Source organism: Chrysochloris asiatica, unplaced genomic scaffold (assembly GCF_000296735.1).
Source record: "Chrysochloris asiatica unplaced genomic scaffold, ChrAsi1.0 scaffold00135, whole genome shotgun sequence".
Lineage (NCBI taxonomy): Eukaryota > Metazoa > Chordata > Mammalia > Afrosoricida > Chrysochloridae > Chrysochloris > Chrysochloris asiatica.
In genome coordinates, this window is record NW_006408653.1 from 435226 (window position 1) to 459573 (window position 24348).

Below are 24348 nucleotides of genomic sequence, written 5' to 3' on the forward strand. Positions count from 1 at the left end.
AACCTTGCTTGCTGAAAGTGAAGAGGACTTAAAGTATTTACTGATGAAGATCAAAGACCACAGCCTTCGGTATAGATTGCATCTCAATGTAAAGAAAAAAAAAAAAAAAAACCTCACCAGCGGACTAATAAACAACATTCTTCTCTATGGAGAAAAGACTGAAGTTGTCAAGGACTTCATTCTTCTTAGATCAACTATCAACACTCATGGAAACAGCAGTCAAGAACTCAGACAACATATTGCATTAGGCAAATCTGCTGCACAAGACCTTTTTAAAGTATTGAAGAGCAAAGATGTCAGCTTTAGGACTAAGGTGCACCTGACCCAAGTCATGGTATTTTCAATAACCTCATATGCATGCAAAAGCTGGACAGTGAATAAGGAAGACCGTAGAAGAATTCATGCTTTTGAGTTATGGTGTTGGAGGATAATGTTGAAAGTGCCATTGGCTGCCAAAAGAAACAACAGATCTGTGTTGGAAGAAGTGCAGCCAGAGTGCTCCTTGGAGGCCAAGATGGGCAAACTTCATCTCTCATACTTTGTACATATTGTCAGGAGGGACCAGTCATTGGAAAAGGATATCATGTTTGGCAATATGGAGGGTCAGAGAAAAAGAGTAAGACCCCCAGCGAGATGGATTCATAAAGTGGCAGCATCAATGGGCTCAAGCGTGGCCACAATTGTGAGGTTGCCCCAAGGTGAGGCAGGGTTTCGTTATGTTGTGCATAGGGTCGCTAAGAGGCAGTACCGACTCGATGGCACCTAACAACAACAACAACATATATCTATCTGGAGTCCTAGTGTGGCACTGTGGGTTAATGTGCTGGACAGCAAAGTTGGTTTGAACCATAAGGTCAGCAGTTCAAGCTCACCAGATGCTCCTTAGAAACCCTATACAGGGTCACTACGGGTCAGAGCTGACTCACAGCACTAAACAACAACAACACATATCTATCTGGAGTCCTCGTGTTATTGTTGCTGTTTCTAAGTGCCATCAAGTAGGTTCTGACTCACAGCCACCCTGTATAGGGTTTTCAAGGAGCAGCTGGTGAGTTCAAACCTCTGACATTGCAGTTCAAACCAACCTTGTGGTCCAGTGCTTATCCTATAACTCCTGAGACACTGTAGCATAAGCACTGGACTGCTAACCAAAAGGTCAGTGGTTCAAACCAACCAGCTGCTCCTTGGAAACCTTATATAGGTTTGCTATGAGGCAGAAATGACTCAATGGCACGTAACAACAACAACCTATATCTATCTAAGAAGTCCCAGTAGCATACTGCATTATGAGTTGGGCTGTTAGCCCGAAGGTCAGCAGCTTGACTCTACCAGCTGCACCATGGGAGAAAGATGTGGCCTTCTACTCCCGTAAAGATATACAGCCTCAGAAAACCTGTACAGGGTTCCTATGGTATTCTGGAAAGAAAAAGAAAAAAAAAAAAAATCAACATTCAAATTTAAGTGGATTTTAATATATTTTACAAGATATACAAACACATATCTGAGTAAGCAAGTATTAAAGGAACTAGGCCACCACACATATAGAATTCTATAAACATGAATTTAAATGTATACATCTTTTTCTTTCTTCTTATTGTTAGATTCCACTGAGTCAGTTTTGACGCATTCAAACCCTATGTACAACAGAACAAAACACAACCCAATCCTGTGCCGTCTCACAATTGTTACGAGTCAAGTACCTAACCAATTGTACCATCATGGCTCATATAGAAGTTGTTGCTCTTGTTAAAGGGTCTTGGAGTCAGCTCCGACTCATAGCGATCATGTATAGGGTTTCCAAAAGAACAGCTGGTGGGTTTGAACCGCTGACCTTGCAGTCAGCAGTCCAGTGCTTATCCTACAGAACCACACCAGAAGTCCCTACAGAGATAAGGTACTGATAATCCCCATCTTGTAACCTGGGACACCACCTCCACCATCACCTAGATGCTAACGAGGCTGCAAACCATACAGGGCAGGGTTGTTGTTAAGTGCCATTGAGTGTCTTCCACCACTTGTCTGTCAGTTTGTCGCACTGTGGTGGTTTGAATGTTACTGTGATGTTGGAACTTATACCACAAAGTCACACATGGTGGACAAGTTCCAGCTAAACTTTTAACTTCCAGACTAGGAATAAGGAGAGGCTAACTACTTCCGAATGTTTAGGCATTGAAAACCTTATGAAAAGCAGTGAAACACTGTCAGATAGCACCAGAATACTGAATACAGAAACACGATGAATAGCACCAGAATATGATCAGATATAGTGCTAGAAGATGAGTCCCTCAATTTGGAAGGGACTCAAAATACAAATGGGGAAGAACTGCTTCCTCAAAGTAGAGTTGACTGTGATGACGCAAATGGAGTAAAGCTTTCGGGGCCTTCATTTGCTGATGGGACACAGCTCAAAATGAGGAGAAACAGCTGCAAACATCCATTAATAATTAGAACATGGAATGTACAAAGTATGAATCTAGGAAAATTGGAAGTTGTCAAAAATGAAATGGAATGCATAAATATTAATACCCTAGATATTAGTAAGCTCAAATGTACTGGCATTTACCATTCTGAATATGACAATACCATGGCTTACTATGCCAGGAATGGCAAATTTAAGGGAATGGTGTAGAATTCATCATCAAAAAGAACGTTTCAAGATCTATCTTAAAGCACAATGCTGTCCATGATTGGATAATATCTATACTCCAACAAGGAAGACCAGTTAATACCTCCATTATTCAAATTTATGAACCAACCACTAAAGCCAGTAATGATGCAATTGAAGAATTCTACCAACTTCTACATTCTGAAATTGTTCAAACATGCCATCAAATTTTGAATGGGGAGGGGGTGGAAGAATAAGGAAGAAAGGGGAACACTTAGGTAGGTTTGCATGGGCTAAATGGGACAAAGGTAAATAGTGATGTATACTCAGCCTTGGAATAATAGGCCTCTGTGATACAGGGATTGAGGCATAATCTGAATGGGTATAAATGTTAAGACGCTTGACTATCTTATGGATACTGGCTTCCCTTGCATACTGTTACAAAATAGACACTTAAGCGGGATAGAAAGAAATGTTGGGAAACATGATTACAAAAAGCTTGTAAGTCCATCTTCAGCCTATAACTGATTAGAAGCCCATTGAAATAGACTTCTTTTGGAGTCTTGGTAGAATATAGGGCTTTTGGTGGAATCCTGAGCCCCATCCAGAACCTCCTGAGGCAGGACATTCTAACTTGAAAGGACATTAAGACCAGCCCAGAACCGCTAGAGGAACAGAAGATATTTCTTGAAAGAAAGACCAGCAAGGTGGGGGGTAAGTGGGTGGGTGGGAAGCATACTGTTTGGCTATTACAAGGACAAGCAAGCAAGCTGTTCATCTGGTAACCATCAAGGCAAGCCATAAAGTCCCTTCAGGACAACCCCCCTTCTAAGACTGAAACTCAAGGGAAATACACAAGTAAGCTTGCAAGCTCACTGGTGACCGTGTTTGTCTAGTTGTGAGTGGAAGTGGGGGAAAGGCAGTAGTGAAGACATGGGCTGAGTTTGACCATGTTCCATACACTTCTGTTGACCATCAGATGAGAATGAGAAGAGGAAGGGCTGGTTGGTTTGAAGTTTGGTGAGACTTAGAACTCTAGTAGCGTAGTGGTTATGAATTGGGCTGTGAACCGCAGGATCAGCAGTTCAAAACTACCAGCTGTTCCAGGGGAGAAAGATGAGGCTTTCTGCTCCCGCAAAGATTTACAGCCTCAGAAACCCTGTACAGGGTCACTATGAGTTGGAACCAACTCCACGGCACTCCACCACCACCACCAGAACTCCTGAGCCCATGGACATTGACCATAGACCACTGGGGTCTAGAGCTGAAAGTGAAGAGTCCAGCAGATATGAAATGGGGTAGGGGAGGGAAGGCATGCAAGAATGCCCAAACTTGCAGATAGTATCCATTTGACACGTAGCTTGAATGGCTTGATGATCAGAACTTTACTAGAGGAAGATAACGAAATTTGATACAGGAAGCAAGTGTAAATGGCTACAATTTTATGAACTTGGCCTTTACTTATGGATGTAGTAGCTCAAAATACCAACTGAGAGGGAAGGAGTTTTCACATAAAGGATCAAGCCTATCCCCTCAGTACACAGGGTTGATAGGGACAGGCAACTCAGCCATTGGTTATATAAAATAGGGGGGCTATAAAGGCACGACTCGATGGCACCTGACAACAACAACATAAAGGCACAAAGTGGCCCGCTTATAAGTTTTCAAGAGGGAGTTTAGTTTCAGAGCAATGGGTGGAGGTAGAATCCCCATTGAATAGTTTTCATCTTGTCAAGTTTTGTATGGTGAAAGGAGATGGAAATAGGATTTTTTTTTTTTAATTCAGTAGTAATTGTTATCATGTCTAATTGCATTTGTCACAATTGTAAAGGTAGAAGTTGCATAACAAAATGGAGGGAGTAGTTAATCTTGCATTCCAAGAACAGAGGATCACTATCAAGAGGAAAGAGCAAGAGTGTGAGATCCTAATCAGAGAAGCAGTGACATCAGAGACAGGGCAGAGATGATGACATGGAGAGAGACAGCAGCTGAGGACCTCTAGACTCATGGAAAGAGAAAGGCTGTGTGTTGGTGGGCAAGAGGCGGGCTTGCAAAATATGCCCTTTGGTTGCTTAAATGCTTATATATTCCTCAGTGTTTTTGCGTACATTAAAAAAAAATAAAAAAGGAGGGGATAGAGGCAAACACTGCTAAATGATGAAGCATGGAAGGGATTGTAATCATTGCAATGAAACAAAATATGATAGGTTGAGTGCAAAACCGATTTTCTACAATGTAAACTATTACTTACTTCATAATGAAAGCTTTAAAAAAAAAAAGATATAGTAATAATTACTGGTGATTGGAATATGAAGGTTGGAAACAAAGAGGAAGGATCAGTAATTGGAAAATGTGGCCTTGGTGATAGAAATGATGTTGGAAATTGCATGGTAGAATTTTGCAAGACCAATGACTTATTCATTGCAAATCCCTTTTTAAGCAACATAAAAGACGATTATACACCTGGACTTCACCAGATGAAATACACAGAAATCAAATTGACTATATCTGAGAAAACACATGGTGAAAAAGTTTCATATCATCAACCAAAACAAGACCAGGGCAGACTGTGGAACATACCATCAATTGTTCATATGCAAGTTCAGGATGAAACTGAAGAAAGTAAAAACAAGTCCACGAGAGCCAAAATATGACCTTGAACATATCCCACCTGAATTTAGAGATATCAAGAACAGATTTGATGCATTAGACACTAATGACTAAAGAACAAAAGGGATGTGGGATGACATCATGAACATCATACAAGAAGAAAGCAAATGATCATTAAGAAGACAAGAAACGAGGAAAAGACCAAAATGAATGCCAAAAGAGTCTCTGGAACTTGTTCTCCAGCCTAGATATGATAAAGCAAATGGAAGAAATGAGGAGGTAAAAGAGCTGAACAGAAAGTTTCAAAGGGCAATTCAAGAAGACAAAGTCAAATAAAATGAAATGTGCAAAGATCTGGAGTTAGAAAACCAAAAGGGAAGAAAGAACTCGTTCAGCATTTCCCAAGGTGAAAGAACTAAGGAAAAAATTTAAGCCTCGACTTGAAATATTAAAGGATTTGGGGGCAAAATATTGAAAAATAAAGAAAGCAACAAAAGAAAATGAAAGGAATACACAGAGTCACTGTCCCAAAAAGAAATGGGTGATGTTCAACCGTTTCAAGAGGTAGCATATGATCAAGTCAGTGGGACTGAAGGATAAAGTCCAATATTCACTGAAGGCATTAGCAAAGAAGAATGCTCCAGGAATTGATGGACTAAAAATTGAACCCTTTCAACAAATGGATGCAGCACTGGAGGCACTCACTCATCTATGTCAATGAATTTGGATGCCAACTAATTGTAATAGAACCATATTTCTGCCCATTCCAAAGAAAGGTGACCTCAAAGCAGGCTGAATTTATCAGACAATATCATCAACATTATATGCAAGAAAAATTTTGCTAAAGATAATTCAAAAATGGCTGCAACAGTATATTGACAGGCCAGAGGTTCAAGATGGATTCAGATGAGGATGTGGAATGAGGGATATAAATGGTGACATCAGATGAATGTTGGCTGAAGCAGAGAATACCAGAAAGATGTTTACCTGTGACTTATTGACGATGCAAAAACTTTTGAATGTGTGGATCATGACAAGTTATAGACAACGTTGCAGAGAATGAGCATTCCAGAGCACTGAACTGTGCTCATGAAGAACCTGTACATAGACCAAAAGGCAGTTATTTGAACAGAACAAGGGGGCACTGAATGATTTAAAATCAGGAAATGTGTATACCAGAGTTGTATTCTTACACCATATTTATTCAATCTGTATGCTGCACAAATAATATGAGAAGATGGTTTATAAGAAGAGGAAAGTGGTACTTGTAATAATATGTAGATGATACAGGCTTGCTTGCTGAAAGTGAAGAGGGCTTAGCATACTTACTGATGAAGATCAGAGACCACAGCATCTCAATGTAAAGAAAACAAGAATCCTCACCACTGAACCAACAAATAATATGATAAGTGGAGAAAAGATTGAAGTTGTCAAAGACTTTAGACTAGTCAATTAAAGGTAGGGTGTCTGCAAGGAGGGAATGTGACAAAGTGGCTCTGTTTGGCTGAGGACAATTGCTAGAGAAAGACTAAGCTGAGAGCTGTCAGTACTTCCAGGTACTGGGGAAATGGGTATATCGGTACTGAAATGTGACATACCATTGCATCCACTTCATCTGCATTTTCTGATCTTAAAATTGGCCCTGTCGTCCACTTTTTCCCACTCCTGACATCTCTTTTCTTTCTTATTTTTATCAAAGTCTTTCATTTTTTTATTGTTATTGTTGTTAAATTCCGTAGCATCGTTTCCGACACTTAGCGATCATCTACTGGTGGGGGTGGGGTGGGGTGTCGGAGGAGTAGCTGGTGGGTTTGAACTGCCGACCTTGTGGTTAGCAGTCCAACAGTGCCATACCTCCAGGTGCAGGTCGATTTTGTTTCAAAGGGCAACAGACAAAACGTAGTTGAACTTTCAAAGTGACCGCAGAGTCCAGCCCGCTATTTGCTTGCTCTGACCCCACTCCTCCAAGGGCGGTCCTGCAGGCGCGTCGCTACCCAGTAATCCCTGTCCGAAGAATGCACAGGGACAGCGCAGACATTTATTTACACCTCCTGGGGTATCCGCTCCTCGGAAACCCCATACAGCGTCGCCTTTAGTCGGAACCGCCACAATGGCACTTAAGAACAACGCACATGTTTGTTCCAATCTATATGGCGATCAACGTCTATATATACGCAAGTCTGTTTAAGTAACCAATCCCTTGCACTCAGCTCGGACGAGGGGCGCGAGCTCCAGACAGGAAGTGACGTGCTGTGCGCCCACGAATTCCCGCCCTGCTCTGCGCTTACCGTTCCGTGGCGGGAACTGAGGCTGATGGAGTGACGCGCCGACTGTGAGTTTTACGGGATCTGGTGTCTTGGAGCCTCCTGGGCCCGTTATTTTTAGATTGGGGCACGGAGCCAACACTTTACGACCACCTTGCCCTTTTCATCGCCCAGAAAGCTCAGGAACGAGCCGGCGCCGTCCTCGCTGCGGAGACGAGTGGCTGAAAGGCCCAGGTTATGCCCGGTTACTCGCGCGCCGAGTGGGAGCTAGCAGGTGGTGTCGGGGGAGCAGTTGCAAGGGGTGCCCTCGCCTTCTTCTCTACTACGTCTTGAGGTCTTCCACCTCCATCGTAGAGTGCACGGCAGCTGTCCCCACGCTCCCGCCTAGTCACCGTGCATCCCATGTGAAACGGTGTGCCACTAGTATGTTTCAGAGCCCTGCTTTGGGCAGTGTTAGTGGTCATCAGCCCATCACAAGCATGCTGTGATTAACGTTTAAAACCCTGTTTAACAAATGTTAGCAATATACCCACATACCAAGCACAGAACTATGTGTTTGCACATACATGCTTTCATTTAAATCGGTTACCTTATGGAATAGGCTGTAACTTCTTTTACAGAAAGGGAAATTGATTCTCTCAGATGATAATTCTTTCACTAAATATTATTACCTCTACCACGATTCTGGAGTTCTGGTGTAGTGCTGAAGGATATGCACTGGATGCAAGGTCGGGTTGAATGACAAGGTTGGCGCTTCAAACTCACCTTCCGATCCTCGGAAACCCTATACAGGGTCACTGTGAGTTAGAACTGACTCGAAGACACTTAACAACAACAACAAACCACTATTGTAGACACTAAGGAGACAGCAGGGAACAAAATTGATTTGCCACTAATACTGGAATTCTTAAGCAACCTAATGATGCTTTTCTATCCCTGATGCTTTTCTAACCTTTCCCCTGCCTGTAAGAATGTGTACTTGAATTAATTGTCTCTGGGTGGGATTTCTTAGGAATTTTTAATTCCTCATGTGTTTCTGCATTGTTTTGATTTTTAAATATAATTTTTTATTGCTGAGAATAAATGCAGTACAGCATACACCAGTTGTATTTATGTATAATAAGTGACATGTTTTGATTTCTTATAATGAGCACGTAATTAAAATATAACTCCTTCCATTTTTAACAACAGTGTCCCCTGCTTGCCCCACAAAAAAAAAAAAAAGGTCTCTGAAGGCAGCCATTGGCTCTATAGTAAAATATGTTCTGTGCTCAAGAAAAGGAGTGGAGGTTCTCATGTATGGTCCTAGCACTACTGATTGCTGAGCTCATCATCCCAGGGCCTCAGTTAGTACAAAGCCCTCGGCGGAAAAGGAAGACACTGTAGAGGCCTGCACACAGTTTGGCCTTTAGTGACATATTTATCAAAGAATTTGGAATGCTTATGAAAAGGTGCTTGGGTTCTGACTTAAGATTTATCTTTAGCTTTCTAACTCCCTAAATTCTATAACTCCTGCATTACATATGGATTGCATATAGATTCTAAGTTCCTTAAGGAACTTAGGAAAAGATGGAAGTCATCAAGCACTTCATTTTGCTTGGATCCACAATCAACTCTCATGGAAATCAACAGTCAAGAAATCAAATGACGCATTACATTGGCAGATCTGCTGTACAAAATCTCTTAAAAGTGTTAAAGAACAAACATGGCAGTTTAAGTACTAAGGCGCCCCTGACCCAAGTCATGGTGTTTTCAACTGACTCATATGTATATGAAAGTTGGACACTGAATAAGAAAGACCGCAGAAAAATCAATTTACTTGAATTATGATATTGGAGAAGAATATTGGATATACTATATACTGACAGAAGAACAAACAAATGTATCTTGGAAGAAGTATAGTTGGAATGCTCCCTAGTATTTAGGTGGCAAGACTTTGTCTCTTGTTTTTTGGATATGTCAGAATGGACCAGTCCCTGGAAAAGAACATCATGCTTAGAAAAGTGGAGTGTCAACGGAAAAGAGGAAGAACCCCCAAAAGATAAATTGACACAGTGTCAACAACAATGGGATCAAGCATAACAGCAATTATGAAGATGGCACAGGACCAGGCAGTGATTCACTCTGTTATGCATAGGGTCACTACAAGTTGGAAGTGACTCAGCAGCACCTACTAACAACAGTAACACATGCCTGTAGTTCTCAGTACAATGCATTCAGGGGACCCTAGGTCATTAGGTGATATCCTTCATTTCATATGTACTTATTGAATATCTTTGCATAAAGTTAGGGTGCTTTCAGGTAGTATATCTTCATAATGGTTTCAGAATAGCTTTTCCTTTTCTGTCTTCCATGGGTCAGGGTGATACTTCACCAGAATTGACTTCACAGCACCTAAAAACAACGACCAATTTTGATCACTTGTTTTATTGAAGGGGGATGATTTGCTGTGCTTAGATGTCTTTGAAAATCATCCACACTTGGAACTAAAAGATGCCTTAAAATGATCTAGTGTCATTTCCTTATTTTATAGATACTTCACCATGCAGGCATTTCTAAAAGGTGCATCCGTCAGTACTAAACCACAGAGCAAGGATCGAGGAGTTGCTGCCACTGCTGGAAGCAGTGGAGAGAACAAGAAAGCCAAACCTGTCCCATGGGTAGAAAAGTAGTAAGTATGCTTTGCTTTTCTTGAAACAATTAACAAAGGGCTTCTCTGCCTAGGAAGAAGCTCTGGTAGTTAGTGGGCTACGAATTAGGCTGCTAATCACAGGTTAGCAGTTTGAATCTGCCAGCCGCTTAGTGGGAGAAAGATGAGGCTTTTGCTCCTGTAAAGATTGACAGCTTTTTTGACTGCTGTAAAGATATACAGATTTGCCATGAATTGGAACCAACTCCACAGTACATAATCACCAGCACCAGGAGTTCCTGGGTAGAGGAAACTGCTAGCAACAATGTTGGCAGTTTGAGCCCCCTCAGGGGCACTTGGGAAGACCTGGCAGCATGGTGATCTGCTTCTGTACAACCATGAAAAGTATACACATGGAGTCACCATGAGTCCGAATTAACTCCACAGTAACTTAACAACTACAACAACCAGTGTTTTACTTAGAGGGCGATTTGGTTTCCTTAGATACTGTCTTTGAATATCACACAATTGTTTAGGTAACAGAGACTTGGAACTGAAAGGTGCCTTAAAATGATCTAGTTTAATTACCTTATTTCATAAATTAAACCAAGGTTTCACTACACTAAGCACTGGTGTGGTGCTGTAGGTTCAGCAACAGACTGCAAACCACAGGTCAGCAGATGAGTCGCAACTGATTCAACAGCACTTAACAACAAGTACAGTTTAGGGGCTGGATGCAGCTGTGAAGAAAATAAAGTTTCTAGGAGCCCTTGTTCAGGAGTTTATTTACATCTAAACAATCTGTTCCCTATTTCATTACTGTTGCTGTTGTTAGGTGCCATGGAGTCAGTGCCGATTCACAGCAACCCTGGAATAAAACACTGCCCAGTCTTGGGCCAACCTCACAATCGTTGCTATGTCTGAGCCAATTGCTGCTGCCACTGTGCCAATCCATCTCGTTTAGGATCTTCCTCTTTTTCTCCGACCCTCCACTTTACCAAACATGATATCCTTCTCCAGGGATTGGTCCTTCCTGATAATCTATCCAAAGTATGAGAAACAAAGTCTGGCCATCCTGGCTTCCAAGGAACATTCTGGCTATACTTCTTCCAACACAGATCTGTTCCTTTGGCAGTCCATGGTACTTTTAATATTCCTCAACACCATAACTCAGATGCATCAATTCTTCTGTGGTCTTCCTTCACTGTCCAACTTTCGCATGCATGTGAGGTTACTAAAAATGCCATGGCTTGTGTCAGGCACACCTTAGTCCTCCAACTGACATCTTTGCTCTTCAACACTTTAAAAAGGTCTTGTGCCACAGATTTGTCTAATGCATTGTGTCACTGGATTTCTTGACTGCTGCTTCCATGAGTGTTGATGGTTGATCCGAGCAAAATAAAGTCTTTGATAACTTCAGTCTTTTCTCCATTTATATTGATGTTTGTTGGTCCAGTGATGAGGGTTTTTGTTTTCTTTATCATAAGTATTTTAAGTCCTCTTCGCTTTAAACAAGGAAGGTTGTATCATGTGCATATCACATGTGATTAATGAGTCTTCCTCCAGTCCTGATGCCACATTTTTCTTCATATAACCCAGCTTTTCAGATTACTTGCTCAGCGTACAGAATGAATGGTTGAGGGGCGCGGGGGTAGTGGTCATGTGCCGTGGAGTCGGTTCTGACTCATAGTGACTCTGCATAGGGTTCCTGAGGCTGTACATCTTTATGGAAAAAGAAAGCCTCATCTTTCTCCTGTTGAGAAACCACTGGTAGTTTCAAACTGCTGACCTCAGATTAGTAGCCTGACTCATAACTAGTATGCTACCAGAGCTCCTTACAGATTGACTAAGTGTGGTGAAAGAATATAACCCTGACACACACCTCTCCTAATTTTAAACCATTAGGTATTCCCTTGTTCTTTTTAAACAACTGCCTCTTAGTCTTTGTACAGAGTCCTCATGAGCACAATTAAGTGTTCCAGAATACTAATTCTTTGCAATGTTGTCTGTAACTTGTCATGATCCACACACTCGAAAGCCTTTGCATAGTCAATAAAACACAGGTAAACATCATTCTGGTGTTCTCTGCTTTCAGCCAAGTAATTTAGTAATTTCATTACTAATAGGTAGAAATCATTAGTGTTTAAGCATTTTGGCAAAACAACACTTGAAGTGCTACATTAATTGTCAATCAGCTAAGCAATGTATGATAAAAACCCATAGCGGTCAAGTAGACTCTGACTCATGGTAACCCTGTGGGACAGAGTACACCTATCTGTGTGGTGTTTGAAGGCTATGCAGAAGCAGGCTGCCACATCTTCTCCTTTCCCATGGAGCCACTAATAGATGTGAACCACCAACATTTCTGTTGGCAGCCAAGAGCTTAAACACTGCACTGCCAGCTAAGTAAAGGGTTTGCAGATGACTTCCAGGCCAAAGAAAGCCCTCTTGTGTTTTATTTGACCCCAACAAGGACAAAATAGAAATTTTCACATAAAAAGCTAGTTTGTCCATCTTTTGGGGCAGGTAGCAATAGATGCAAATTCTCATATGACGGTTGGTGGATCTGGGCACGTCTTCTCATATTGGAAAGGGCTGTGTTCCTCATTTTGCCTTGTTGTGGTTAGGTGCCATTGAGTTAGTTCCAACTCAGCAACCCTATATAGGGTTTCCAAAAAGCAGCTGCTGGGTTTGAACTGCCAGTCTTGTGCTTTAGCAGTCCAGCGCTTTTCCTACAGAGCCATAGTCTCCATTATTTTGTCTTGTCTTATGTGTGGTTTTGTTCACTCTCAGAATCTGCCTGCCCCCAGCCAGTATTTGTATATGTGGTGCTGGTTTATGCACTATACTGGGGGTGTTGGTGGTGTGCAGTCGAGTCGGTTCTGATGCGGCGACCCTGTACAGGGTTTCCGAAGCAGTAAATCTTTTTGGGAACAGAAACCTCATTTTTCTCCCACGCAGCAGCTGGTAGAGTCTAACTGCTGACTTTGTCGTTAGCAGCTCAACTTGTAACCCACTATGCTACCAGAGGACTGTACAATACACTAGTTTCCCCGTAAAACATCTGACATTCCTGTCTAGTATGGACCTGGTTAATTCGAGAAGATTAATTAGTTAACTGAGTACGGTACCTAATCTTAGGGTTGGGAGTGTAACTCTCTTCTAGCTTCTCTTGAAACCACTAGTTAAAAATGTGAAAATAAAATTATATAATTACATTATACTTTACATTGGTTAAACTTGTTAGTCTTTAATGAAGTAAACAGGTCTCCTTGTTTATGTGCTGATGATATTGGTCTTGACAACTTTAGAACTACCTGTCTTGAGGTTAAGTAGCCCTGTTTGTTGAGTGGGTTAAGCACAGGGCTGCTAACTGCAAGGTCAGCAGTTCAAACCCATCAATAACTCAGGGGAAAGATAAGGCTGTCCATTCCTGTAAAGGTTTACAGTCTCAAAACTCCTGTAAAGCTGTTCTACTCTATCCCTTATAGGGTCGCTATGAGTCGGAGCTGAATCTATAGCAGTGGGTATTCCAGGGTTACTAAATAGTTCTTTCTTCTAAGCTTAGGTTCATGCTCTTGTCAAAATAAAATATTTTCTAAACTATTATGTACTCTTAACCATTTGGCTTTTGTAGTGTAATAAAATAAAGTCGCTGCATAATTTTTGTAACATAACATGCAAAAATGCAGATGGAAAGTGAAAAATATTTCACTCCTTCAGTTTGTATCTGCTTAAGATAAATACAGATGATGTTTCCAACTACTTACAGTTATGAAACAATTTCTCTTTTCATTGTCCTTGATATTTTTGTAGACGTGTCACTTACACTTTTCTGTGACTCCTGTGGTGGTGGTGGTAGTGGTGTAGTGGTGGTGTGCTGTGGAGCTGGTTCCAACTCATAATGACCCTGTACAGGGTTTCCAAGGCTGTAAATCTTTATGGGAACAGAAAGCCTCATCTTTCTCCTGCGAATGGCTGGTAGTTTTGAGCTGCTGACCTTGAGGTTAGCAACCTGACTCGTAACCACTATGCTGCCAGAGCTCCTTAATATATTAAATAACCTCTATTTTTTTCCAGTCGCCCAAAATGTGTGGATGAAGTTGCTTTCCAGGAAGAGGTGGTTGCAGTGTTGAAAAAGTCTTTAGAAGGAGCTGATGTGAGTTGAAAATTGTGTTTAATGTCATTGGGAGCTTAAGAATTAATTTTAAAATCCTCTTCTTTTCTTTAAAATCTCCTCCCCCCAATTAAATGTCATAAGGAATATGCAGTTGTTGTTGTTGTTGCTAAGTACTATCAAATCAGTTCTGATTCACAGTGATCCTGTATAGGATTCCCAAGGAGCAACTGGTGGGTTTAAATTGTCATCCTTGTAGTCAGTAGTCCAGTGCTTATCCTACACCACTACACCAGGACTCCTGAATATACAGCAGGCCCTTGATAGCTATATGTACAATGGATAATTAGTTCAACAAATACTTATTGAGCATTTCCTACTCACTCTTATGTGGCTTTATCATATCATACACACTAGCCAAGCAACCAGTTGTCACAGAGTTGATTCTAACCCCACATGTTGCAGAATAGAACTGCATTCCATAGGGTTTTCTTGGCTGCAACCAGGAAACAAACCACCAGGCCTTTTCCCCAAGGCCCTCTGGATCTAACCATTAATCTGTAGGGTAAAATTGCTCTAACTTGAGGATTTGGGTTAAACCACAATATAAGAAAACAATGTATATAGCATTGTGTCTCCTAGTGTAGGTTAAAATGTCCATTAGTGTCTTGCACTATAGATTATTCAGAGACCTGTGAAGAATTAGCAGTTTAAAAATGTGTGTGATGAAGTGCCCAAAGTGTTTCAAGAGCACTGTGAAGAGATGGGGGAAATTGTAAATGAAATTAGGATGTAACTTTTACGTGATTCCCAAGATTTGCCTCCCTCCCTTAATCCTGGCTGATTTTAATTAGAGATTATTTTGGTTTTGCCTGCCATTAGCACTCTTCCTGGAATTACACTACCATAGTACACGTTCCTGAAGTTATATCTATAAAACAATGTAAAAAGAGTTCTTGCTACTATTTGTTTTGATTTGAGGTAAATACCCTTTTACCTTTTAATTTTATTGTTGTTTATGATTTCAGTCCTGGTGCATTGTTGTAGGATAATGCACTGGGGTTCAAACCCACCAACTGCTCCTGAGAAACCCTGTACAGGGTCACTATGAGTTGGAACCAGCTTGACAGCACTTAACAACAACAACCCTTTCACTTTGTAATTTTATTGTCATTAACAATTTTTAATTAGTTATATTTTCACAGATGACAAGATAAGATTTATTTTAATTACTAGTCTTTTCAACTATGGGCAAATGTAGTAGAATTATGATCCAGTTCCTTATGTCATGCATCTAACATACGACACTGAATAAAAAATTTGATCTTTAACCTCTTGGTTAATATTTTGTGTTTCTTTTAAGGCAAAGTTTTGTAAAACTTAAAGATGAATGATTTTTTTTTTTTTTTTTTCCTAAACTTTACATAGCAAAGGGAAATATTTCTTTCTTTATTTTCTTTGAAGGGTTAAAGTACAGTTAATGCCTGACTTACTATGGGGTTCTAGTCCAACAAACTCCTTTGTAAATCAGCTGCTTTTTTTTTTTCTCCTCATTATTATTGCTTTTGATGGTCAGTATCTATAGAAACCCAACCTCTCAGCATCTGTGAGTGAACATCTGAGAATAACAGCAAATTACATGCTTCAACGTTATATGTATGTAGTATATATTGTTAACAATAAAATGTACACACACACCCCCAAATAAATAAAAGGCCAGGTGATCTTAAATGTAGTTTTGTCTAACTCAAATATATTTTAAGTCAGGGTCTACTTGTGTATTAAGAGGATTTTATTCAGAAATCAGTTTTAAAAACTGATACTAAACTTACAGTTCTGGAATGCACCACATATATCTATCAATCATCTGTTGCTAAGTACCGTGGAGTCAGTTCTGACTCATAGCAACCCTGCACAAGGTTTCCAAGGCTGGAAATCTTTATGGGAGCAGAAAGCCTCATCTTTCTCCTGCAGAACAGCTGGTAGTTTCGAACTGCTGACCTTGAGGTTGGCAGCCCAACTGTACTAATACGTAACCACCACGCTACCAGAGCTTAATCATATAATGAAGCTTTAATAGTTTTATAGTGTTAAAAAAAAGATTTTAAGAATATTGTATATGGTTGATACCTGAATGAATTGTTCAAATGTTGAGTCATGCACAGATCATAATAATAGTTATAACCTTAAAAACTAAGAGGCCTAGAAGTTTTGTATTTTGTTTTTAAGCTCTGTAGTAGCTATGTAACAAGAATAGTCTTCTGACTAACAGATTTGTCTCTATGTCAGCGTATACAAATAGATAATTGAGTACTGCAGTAGATGGCTGGAAATACAGACATATACAGGACAAATAAGGTTTTTGGTCTTAAATTTTACATCTAGTGAGGGAGATCGGCATTTTACAACTAAACCCAATAGAAAAATAAGTGATGAATAAATGCAAATTGTAACAACTGCCATAAAGCTTGTGTGAGAGACTAACGGGGGATTCGCTTTCAAAAGGGTGATTAGGAAAGACTTCTGACTTAGGAGTTGGCCAGGCAGGAAGAAAAGGTCAGATCCCAGTTTGTGGGAACAGCAGCTTTTTTTGTATTCTTCTTGAGTGTTAAGTCAGAGTGATAGGAATGAAGAAGTTTAGGCAAGAGTGGAAGCAATTAAACTACATTACCTACTTCTATATGCAGTGATTTCCCTATATGAAAAGACATATTGAAAAATATAGTTTTTTAAAAGAGCTCATAGAATTTTGTTCATTAATTCGTTAATCTTTACCACAGATCAGTTCCTTCCTTAATATAAGCCAAAATAGCTAAATCCAAGGTATAAAAGGAGATGGTGCAGTGGTTGTGCGCCACCGAGTTGGTTCCAACTCATAGCTATATCAGGTTTCCAAGGCTGTACATCTTTGCGAGAGCAGAAAGCCTCACCTTTCTTTGGCTAGTAGATTTGAACTACTGACTCTGCAGTTAGCAGCACAACTCGTAATCCCCTATGCTACCAGAACTTCTTATAAGAGAAGATAGCTAATCACTTAAAATCTTATCCTCCCCTTCCCTCTGATGAATGGTCCCTAATTCATGCGGGCATCTCTGCATTGTGCACAGTCCCTGGCACTTGATAGGTGCTTAATTTATTTTTAATGCTTCTGATCTTGGGAAAAGCCTGCTACACCGTTTTTGCTCCTTTTTTTCCCGTTTGTCAAATTCAATGGTACCAGTGGTCTCTTTGTACTCTTAAACAACTGACATCTTTAGAAGATACAAACTCTCACCCAGTCCTCTACAAAGCTTTGGAATAAATAACTAACAGATGCCTGGGATTCCCTTCACAAATAATACCAAAAAACCTCCAAACCCACTGCCATTGAGTCAATTCTGACTCAGTAGCAACCCTCTATAGGGTTTTCAAGGATGTAAATCCTTATGGAAGCAGAAAGCCTCATCTTTCTCCTAAGGAGCATCTGGTAGGTTTTTTGTGTTTTTGTTGATATTAGGAAGTCTGATATGTTGTAGACATTCTTAGTTATTATTTTTTATCTGTTTGTGCCAGAATATAATTTATACAAATAAAATTTAATTTCTACAGCTTCCAAATCTCTTGTTTTATGGGCCACCTGGAACTGGAAAAACATCAACTATATTGGCAGCAGCTCGAGAACTCTTTGGGTAAGTTGAGATTTTATTTATTTATTTTTTTTACACCAAAAAAAATCTCTGTAACTGTCTCTTTCCCTAAAGATTTATATTTGAATTCTCTGTAGGGTTGTTTGTTGGATTTCTTTATTTTTCTATTTTATTAATCCAGTGAGCCCATTACCCTTTCCTCACCTCTCTCCACTCCCCCCTCCAATAAATTACCTTGCCTACATCTTTGTACTTCTCATTCAAATGTGCTTTTTAATGTGCTATAACATAGGGAGCCTTGTGTTGTTTTTTTTCCTTCCCATCACTTTCTTTAACTTTTTTGTTAAGATTTTGGAGCCCAGAGGGCACACCCCACCTCCAGGCATACAGAGACAGGTTGGGTCCTCTTACTGATAACCTGCATATCTGTGTGGTTGTTTAATTTAATTGGCTGTATCTGATGCTGTTGACCCCCCTGCCACTCCTTGGGTTCCCTGTGCTCTTGCCTTCTGAGGTGCAGCCTCGAGGTTAGCCGCCTGATCTCACGTTCCCTGAGTAGAAGCAGAATAGGTAGTAGTTGCTGTAGTGTGTTCCACTGCACCAGAAAATCTCTCTGCAAGCTATCTTTGTAGTTTCTCCTTAGATTCACTCTTTGGCCTTTGCCAACCATTCAAGAGCCCTTTACCTAGAGATTAAAAAAAAATATGTGAGGGGACTTCAAAAAGTTTTTGCAAAAAATGGAATGTAAAGGTAATGGAAGTTTTCCACAAACTCTTATATGAGATCTCTGGAACATGCACCAAGATAGCAATGGCTCTCTTGAATTTTGGGGTATTTGGCCAAAGGGCACATCTGAAATCTTGTATATAAAAATAATAATTCAAACATGTCCTTGAAGCCACCAAATATGTAAGAACCATTGTTGTTGGTGGTGGTGGTTCCAACCCATAGTGACCCTATATAGGGTTTCATTAGTCTTGTCAAAATATAAAAAAGGAAAAAGCAGGAAGTTGCTGTGAGCCTAACATTTCTTTGTCAGCAACTTTTGTTTCTCAAGAAATTTATGAAAGAGCATCTCTTGTTATTTCTCAACTCAATCAGATCCAGGCTCAACTAACCTTACTGCTGTAGTCATAATGAAACTGTTTAGGCGTTAATTATTTGTTACATATTCTGTATAAAATACATAGCGCTTGTTCTTCTAGAACTAACAGGGAATCTAAATATTTACACCTATGGAAAAACGCTTAGAATATCATGTTAATTGGGGAAAATGAAGAACTATAAATGAAGTTGGCTGTGCCCGTAAAGTCCCAAGAATCCCTAAGGAGCAGTTCTACTCTGTCCCACCAGGTCACTATGGGTTGGAATCAGTGGATTTGGTGTTACTCTGTTGAGGCTAATTTTGGAGTATGAGATTGCTCAAATTTTTTTCCCATGTAAATTAATGATAATTGCTTCTTTTGCTTTAAGTGGTTTCAGCATACAAAAAGTTTCATTAGGAATATTCTTTCAAATAGCAACAACACTTTCAAATAGCAGGGGAAACCTGTATATATGTAGAAAGACAGGTTGTTGTTGTTAAGTGCCATTGAGTCGGTTCCGACCCATAGCGACCCTGTACAGGGTTTCCGAGGCTGTAAATCTTTACGGGAGCAGAAAGCCTCATCTTTCTCCCGCGGAGCGGCTGGTAGTTTCAAACTGCTGACCTTAAGGTACACAGCCCGATTCGTAACCCCTACGCTACCAGAGCTCCCAGGTAGAAGAAAGTTTTCAGAATAATTGCTTGGCAAGTTGTGCTAGTCATTTAAAAATTTCTTTTGGTTTTCTAAGTTTTCTACAGTGAGCATATGCACTTTTAAATAAACAAAAACACTCACTCAAAAAAAAAAAACTGTTCATGCCTTAACTCATTTTCGTTGTGCAAATAAAAATGTGCTATTTTGCAACATATACTTTAAATTGTAATATATTTAAAACAGATTGTCTAACAATTGTTGTTAAGTGAGGAGTCAGTTCAAACTCATAAGACCCTGTATAGGATTTCCAAGGAGCAGTCGGTGGGTTTGAATTGCTGACCTTGTGGTTTACAGTGCAATGCTGACCATACAGTGACACACCAGTAGCCCTGTCTACCAATAGAAGAATGTTAATTAAGTAAACAATGGTAGTTCCAAGAGTGGAATATCAGACACCTATTAAAGTGGTGTTTACAATGATTTTGATCACATGGTTAAATGCTTACAATACAATGCAAAGTAGAAAACTAATTTTAAAATATATATATTGTTATGTTTTTTAAAAAAACAAATATAAAAAGTGCCAAAAATGTTAGTACAATCACTTGTATCTTGTATTACTCGAAAGTATGTAAATATTAAAATGTAGTGTAAATCTGGGTTATTTTTATGCTGTATGCTGTTTTATATTTGTTTCATTTTGCCATAGGCCTGAACTTTTTCGATTGAGAGTTCTTGAGTTAAATGCATCTGATGAACGTGGAATTCAAGTAGTCCGAGAGAAAGTGAAGACATTTGCTCAATTAACTGTGTCAGGAAGTCGCTCAGAGTAAGCAAGCCTGCTTCCTCTATGGCATGTCGGATTCCCAACTCCATTTTTATGTTTGATTGTATTTTTATCTAAATTATTTAAGCTTATTTTCTATTATAATAACTCAGTTTTAAGTTGCATAGCCCTCAAGGTTTTTACTGATATTTTATCTAAGGAGTATTTATTAATCATATTTGATAGTCTTGTAGTATCTAATCATTACAAAAATCCCTTTCTGTCAGATAACTTTAGCTTTAGTATGTGCTTTATAAAGCTAGGGTGACCAGCTTTAGAATGGATGAAAATATTACTAATTATAATAAAGCTACCTTAGTATACAAGAGGGGGTTGACAGAGGAAAGATGAAGGTAATAGAAGACACACAGAGGAGTACAAGAGTTAAACTGAATAAAGGTAAATACAGTTAATTGATGGTGCATGGAGGGATTGCAGTCATTACAATGAAACAAAGTATTTGGCTGTTAGAATATGAAACTGATGATCTGCTCTATAAACCTTCAGTGAAGTTTTTCTTCTTTTTTTTTAAATTCAAAAGACCACACACACAAAATTTTGATCTTACCCTGAAGTAAACAGTGATGTACTTCTGTATCCTATACTCCTTAGGTGGCAAAAGTTCTGAGATTAAATTTTTGGACCCTGAACACATACACACATATAAATTTTATTATCAAAACACAAAACATATTGCAAAATTCATAGAAAGTGAGTGACTAATTTTGTGATACTTACCGTGAATCAACAGTAGTCATAAAATACCACATATTATATGATCTTGTGATGAGTTAGACAAACCTCTAGAGAGAGAAAGTAGATGCGTGGTTGCCTTGGGCTGGGGGAGTTGGAGGAGTGACTCCTAATGGATATAGGGTTTCTTTTTGAAGTCATGAAGATATTCTTAAGAATAGTGGCATTGGTTGTATAGCCCGGTGAATTTCTTTAAAAAATGTATACTTAAAATGGGTGAATTATATGGTTTATGGATGATATCCCAGTAAGACTGTTAACAAAAAACAATGTCCACATATCTTAGTAGTATTAACTCTAATGTGCTTCCCTGAATCAGTGGGAAGCCATGTCCTCCTTTTAAGATTGTGATTCTGGATGAAGCTGATTCCATGACCTCAGCTGCTCAGGCAGCTTTACGACGTACCATGGAGAAAGAGTCTAAAACTACCCGCTTCTGTCTCATCTGTAACTATGTCAGTCGGTATGTATAAGGTCCTTAGCCAAGATAGATTGTTGCTCTCATTGTTAAATACCATCCAGTCAGTTCTGACTCATACCGACTCTGTGTAGGATTTCCAAAAAGTGGCTGGCAAATTTAAACCACCAATCTTGTGGTTCAAACTGACATTGAGGTCGAGTGCTTATCCTGTAGTGCCATACCAGGACTCCAGGATAGATGGTTGTTGTTAAGGGTCTTTGAGTTAGTTCCAACCCATACTAATACTGTATAGGCTATCTGAGGAGAAGCTGGTGAGTTTGAACAACCACTGAGCTTGTGATTTAAACTGACCTTGTGGTCCAGTACATTATCTGATTTTGATAATCCCAGTTAGAAAGGAATCAATTTACTAATGCTTTCAAGGCAACATTTCTTTAATTGCTCCTCCATCAATCAAACTGACTAGGTTTTATTAAATTCTTTCTTTAGGCCCTGACTTGTTTTCCAATCTTCTCTTTTACAGAATAATTGAACCCCTAACCTCTAGATGCTCTAAATTCCGCTTCAAACCTCTGTCAGATAAAACTCAACAGCAGCGATTACTAGACATTGCTGAGAAGGAAAATGTCAAAATTAGCAATGAGGTAACTAATGTTATTTACTAATATATTTGATGAATGCAAACGGGGAGGCCCTTAAACGTGTCAATCCTGATGCCAGTTCTTCAAACAAACTGAGCAGCAGTTGGAATGCTTAAGAATTATTAAGTTCAGCCTGTTATTATTGAAGAGGCATTAATGCTAGTTTGTTATCTGTTAATATTTTAGAAAATCAAACAGGCAGATTTCATGCATATACATTCTTCAGTAATACCTCTCTGCATAATGACAAGATAGTAGTCTCCTAGCTAATATCTGACTTTAAGAAGTTAAGTTGGTATGACATTCTGGGCCTGATAACATTGTTGTAATAAGACTTTTACCTAATTCACACTTTTTCCGCTTTCTTCATGTGATTTAAAAAAAAAAAAAAAAAAAAGAGCACGGAACATTTTTTCATCTCTGAATGTCTTTCAAAGCCAGAGATCTCTTTTTTATCCTATTTGGACTGATGCTTTCTCTGAGTTCTCCCATTGACTAAATCTACAGGTTAAAAAAACACTTTTTTTTCTCTTAAGGGAATAGCTTATCTTGTTAAAGTATCAGAAGGAGACTTAAGAAAAGCCATTACATTTCTTCAAAGTGCCACGCGATTAACAGGTGGAAAGGAGGTCACAGAGAAAGTGATCACAGACATTGCTGGGGTAAGAGCATTAGATACTCGATTTCTCTATATTGACTTTAAAAAAAATATTTTCATCCAATGTGTGCTGAATGCTTACTGTGTCACTGCACTGTATAAATAAAATAGTACAATTTAGGCATAACCTGAGAACATCAGACTGCTTTAGGATGGTGTTACGTGCAGTAGATTCTAAACCATAGCGACCCTGTATAGGGTTTCTGAGGAGCAGCAGGTGAGCTTGAACCTTGCAATTCAAATGACTTTGCAGTCCAGCGTATTAACCCACAGTGCCACATCAGGACTTGGCAGTACTAAATTGATCTTTTTCAAAGTTTGTCAGACATGTTTAATAGCAAGGTATATTTCAGGAAGCTATATAATGAACTTACACTAGTTTAAGTGGTAAATTATGTGGCATTAAAAATTGTTTTAGCAAATATCCTGTTCTTCCATATAAAAATCTGTACATGGGTGGGTCATGTATAAACATGGCTTCATATCCTTCAAGTGCTGTCGAGTTGGTTTTGACTCAGTAACCCTATATAGGGTTTGTGAGGAAGGGCTGGTGGGTTGGAACTGACCTTGGGGTTAGCAGTCCAGGACTCCAGTGTTATAGTACCCTTATATTCTAGAATGTCAGTTGAAATCCACTAAACTGCTCCTCTGGAACCCTATATAGGATTGCTCAGCCAAAACCAACTCCATGGCACTTTCCACTGTTGGGATGCAAATTAACATAATGGAACCACTCAAGTTTATTGGCAAGGAGTCTTGGTGGGAGGTAGTGCTGGTGCACGTTTTTCATACAGCAACCCTGTGGGTTTCCAAAGATGTACACCTTTGCAGTGGATGACAACCAGCTGTAGGGAGATTTAAAAAATTCACCTGTAAATTTAGCTTTTACAACCATTAGCTTTCCAGATCAATTTATATGGGTATCAGCTGTTTTATGGCAGGTCTAGGTTACAAGACTAGGCAGTAACTGAGCTTTCAAAAATTTTTAACTTTTTTAGGTAATACCAGCTGAGACAATTGATGGAATATTTGTTGCATGTCAGAGCGGCTCTTTTGATAAACTAGAAGCTGTGGTAAAGGTAAAATGTATTACTGGGGCTTTATTATTAGTAAGGAATAACTGAAAATTGGGAATTAATCAAATGAAAACTTCTGTTATAAAGGACCTGATTGATGAGGGTCATGCAGCAACCCAAGTTGTAAATCAACTTCATGATGTGGTAGTAGAAAACCACCTTTCTGATAAACAGAAGTCTATTATCACAGAAAAGCTTGCAGTAAGTAGACATTTTCACATGTTCTGAACACCTTTAAAGTGTTCTTCACTTGCTAACAGTTTTCCTTGTATTCCTTATAGGAAGTGGATAAATGCCTAACAGATGGTGCTGATGAACATCTGCAGCTGATTAGCCTCTGTGCTACAGTAATGCAGCAGTTAACTCAGAATTGTTAAGATTGC

The 24348-nt window shown here is 39.4% G+C and overlaps 1 protein-coding gene across 1 annotated transcript; it reads left to right on the plus strand.

Annotated features, from left to right (window-relative positions):
• The first annotated feature begins 10019 nt into the window (after positions 1-10019).
• On the plus strand, positions 10020-24345 carry RFC4 (replication factor C (activator 1) 4, 37kDa). Its single transcript, XM_006869739.1, has 10 exons — positions 10020-10150; positions 14189-14267; positions 17814-17893; positions 20300-20419; positions 21489-21632; positions 22114-22234; positions 22768-22893; positions 23888-23968; positions 24053-24166; positions 24247-24345. Exons 1-10 carry the CDS (start codon positions 10023-10025, stop codon positions 24340-24342), a joined length of 1089 nt encoding a protein of 362 aa, XP_006869801.1. The 5' UTR covers positions 10020-10022; the 3' UTR covers positions 24343-24345.
• The last annotated feature ends 3 nt before the right edge of the window (positions 24346-24348 follow it).

Excerpts from the sequence above, each read along its gene's own strand:
- RFC4 (XM_006869739.1), top strand. The coding sequence starts at position 10,023 with ATGCAGGCATTTCTAAAAGGTGCATCCGTCAGTACTAAACCACAGAGC. Across the intron at positions 14,268-17,813 it reads AGTCTTTAGAAGGAGCTGAT|CTTCCAAATCTCTTGTTTTA; the intron begins GTGAGTTGAAAA and ends TAATTTCTACAG. Across the intron at positions 22,235-22,767 it reads ATGTCAAAATTAGCAATGAG|GGAATAGCTTATCTTGTTAA; the intron begins GTAACTAATGTT and ends TTTTCTCTTAAG.